General features: G+C 38.2%; 1 protein-coding gene across 1 annotated transcript in view; it reads left to right on the top strand.

Annotated features, from left to right (window-relative positions):
- LOC117940326 (papilin-like) overlaps nt 1-1536 on the top strand; it is an 8155-nt gene that overhangs the window by 4052 nt on the left and 2567 nt on the right. Inside the window, exon 2 of the mRNA XM_034865649.1 lies at nt 94-246. Coding sequence (XP_034721540.1) covers nt 94-246 — 153 coding nt within the window. The remainder of the gene's footprint in view (nt 1-93; nt 247-1536) is intronic.

Raw genomic sequence — 1536 nt, 5'->3', positions numbered from 1 at the left:
GTAGGGTAACATTACAGCTTGTTTCTCCCTGATGATGAACATCTGTCCTGTAGGGTAACATTACAGCTTGTTTCTAGTTTAATACTGGACCAGTTTTAGTGATTGTTGTTCCATCAGACACGGAGACATGGAGTCCAGAATGCAAGAAACCAAAGTTTGGGTTTAATAAAGTTGTGTCTCTTCCTGCAGTCAAAGTGCTTCCCTCCTCCAAGAAAGATGAAGATGAAGTTTCTGCAGAATACCAAGGTATGAAATCATAAAGAAAAATGAAGAGTTCAGGATGTTTTTCCTGATAATTAAGAGAAAATAAAAACAGTGGTAGTCATAATATGTTAGTTCATATAACACATCAAATAATTAAATACAAATGCTTTTGTTTTCAAAAAAAGAAGAAGACCGGAATAAAAAAATAGAGTTTGTTGAAAAGATTTATCTTATTATACCTAATCCCGGAGGGGTCAAGCTCAAGATCCTGAGAGTCCCGCTCTAAAATAGGATTTACTTCCTCATTCTCAGTATGGGCGACATAACACCCATTACAAGTTCCTTATACATTATAGAGGTTAGCGAATCAAGCAAAACAAAGATTATATATCTATAAAGCAGTCTGTTAGACAACCTCTACAGAATCAGTTGGATGTCAAAAAGTAGAGAGAAGGTCAAAAATGTAAAAATAAAAAAAACAAAGGTGACAAAAATGTAGAAAGTTGAACCGCAGGCAGTTATGACGGGGTCCGAGCCCCCGCGCCAAAGCATGAGGCAAACGTCAGGAAATATCAAGAGGTGTGGGATGCAAGTTCTGCCGTACGTTGCCATTGCAAATATCCCATTAACACGGAGTTCAAGGGCCAAAACTGGACTACGTTGACTCTAGCGCCCCCTTATGGCCATTTTTGCCAAACTTTTGTACAAAGCCTCAGAGCGACATGCCGACAAACACCGCAAATTTCATGTTGATAGCAGCTGCCTGTTCCTTATTCTGTTTAGTTTGTTTGTTTTCTCTGGTCACCAACAACCTCTGAACTCTGTTGGGGACCAAGTTATTCTGTGGTCTGGACATTATGTCTTGAATATTCAGATCAACCGGAGGGCTGATTCACTGATTGGAAAGTGTGTTAATAAATAGTGGCTGGTTGGTTCATAGTGAGACATTAATAAATAGAGGCTGAATGGTTCATAGTGAGACATTAATAAATAGTGGCTGGTTGGTTCATAGTGAGACATTAATAAATAGTGGCTGGTTGGTTCATAGTAAGACATTAATAAATAGTGGCTGGTTGGTTCATAGTAAGACATTAATAAATAGTGGCTGTCTGGTTCATAGTGAGACATTAATAAATAGTGGCTGGTTGGTTCATAGTGAGACATTAATAAATAGTGGCTGGTTGGTTCATAGTGAGACATTAATAAATAGTGGCTGTCTGGTTCATAGTGAGACATTAATAAATAGAGGCTGAATGGTTCATAGTGAGACATTAATAAATAGAGGCTGGTTGGTTCATAGTGAGACATTAATAAATAGTGGCTGGTTGGTTC

This window comes from Etheostoma cragini, unplaced genomic scaffold (assembly GCF_013103735.1).
Source record: "Etheostoma cragini isolate CJK2018 unplaced genomic scaffold, CSU_Ecrag_1.0 ScbMSFa_2220, whole genome shotgun sequence".
NCBI lineage: Eukaryota > Metazoa > Chordata > Actinopteri > Perciformes > Percidae > Etheostoma > Etheostoma cragini.
The sequence above is the reverse complement of the archived record's forward strand: the minus strand, read 5'-3'. Positions and strand labels throughout refer to the sequence as shown.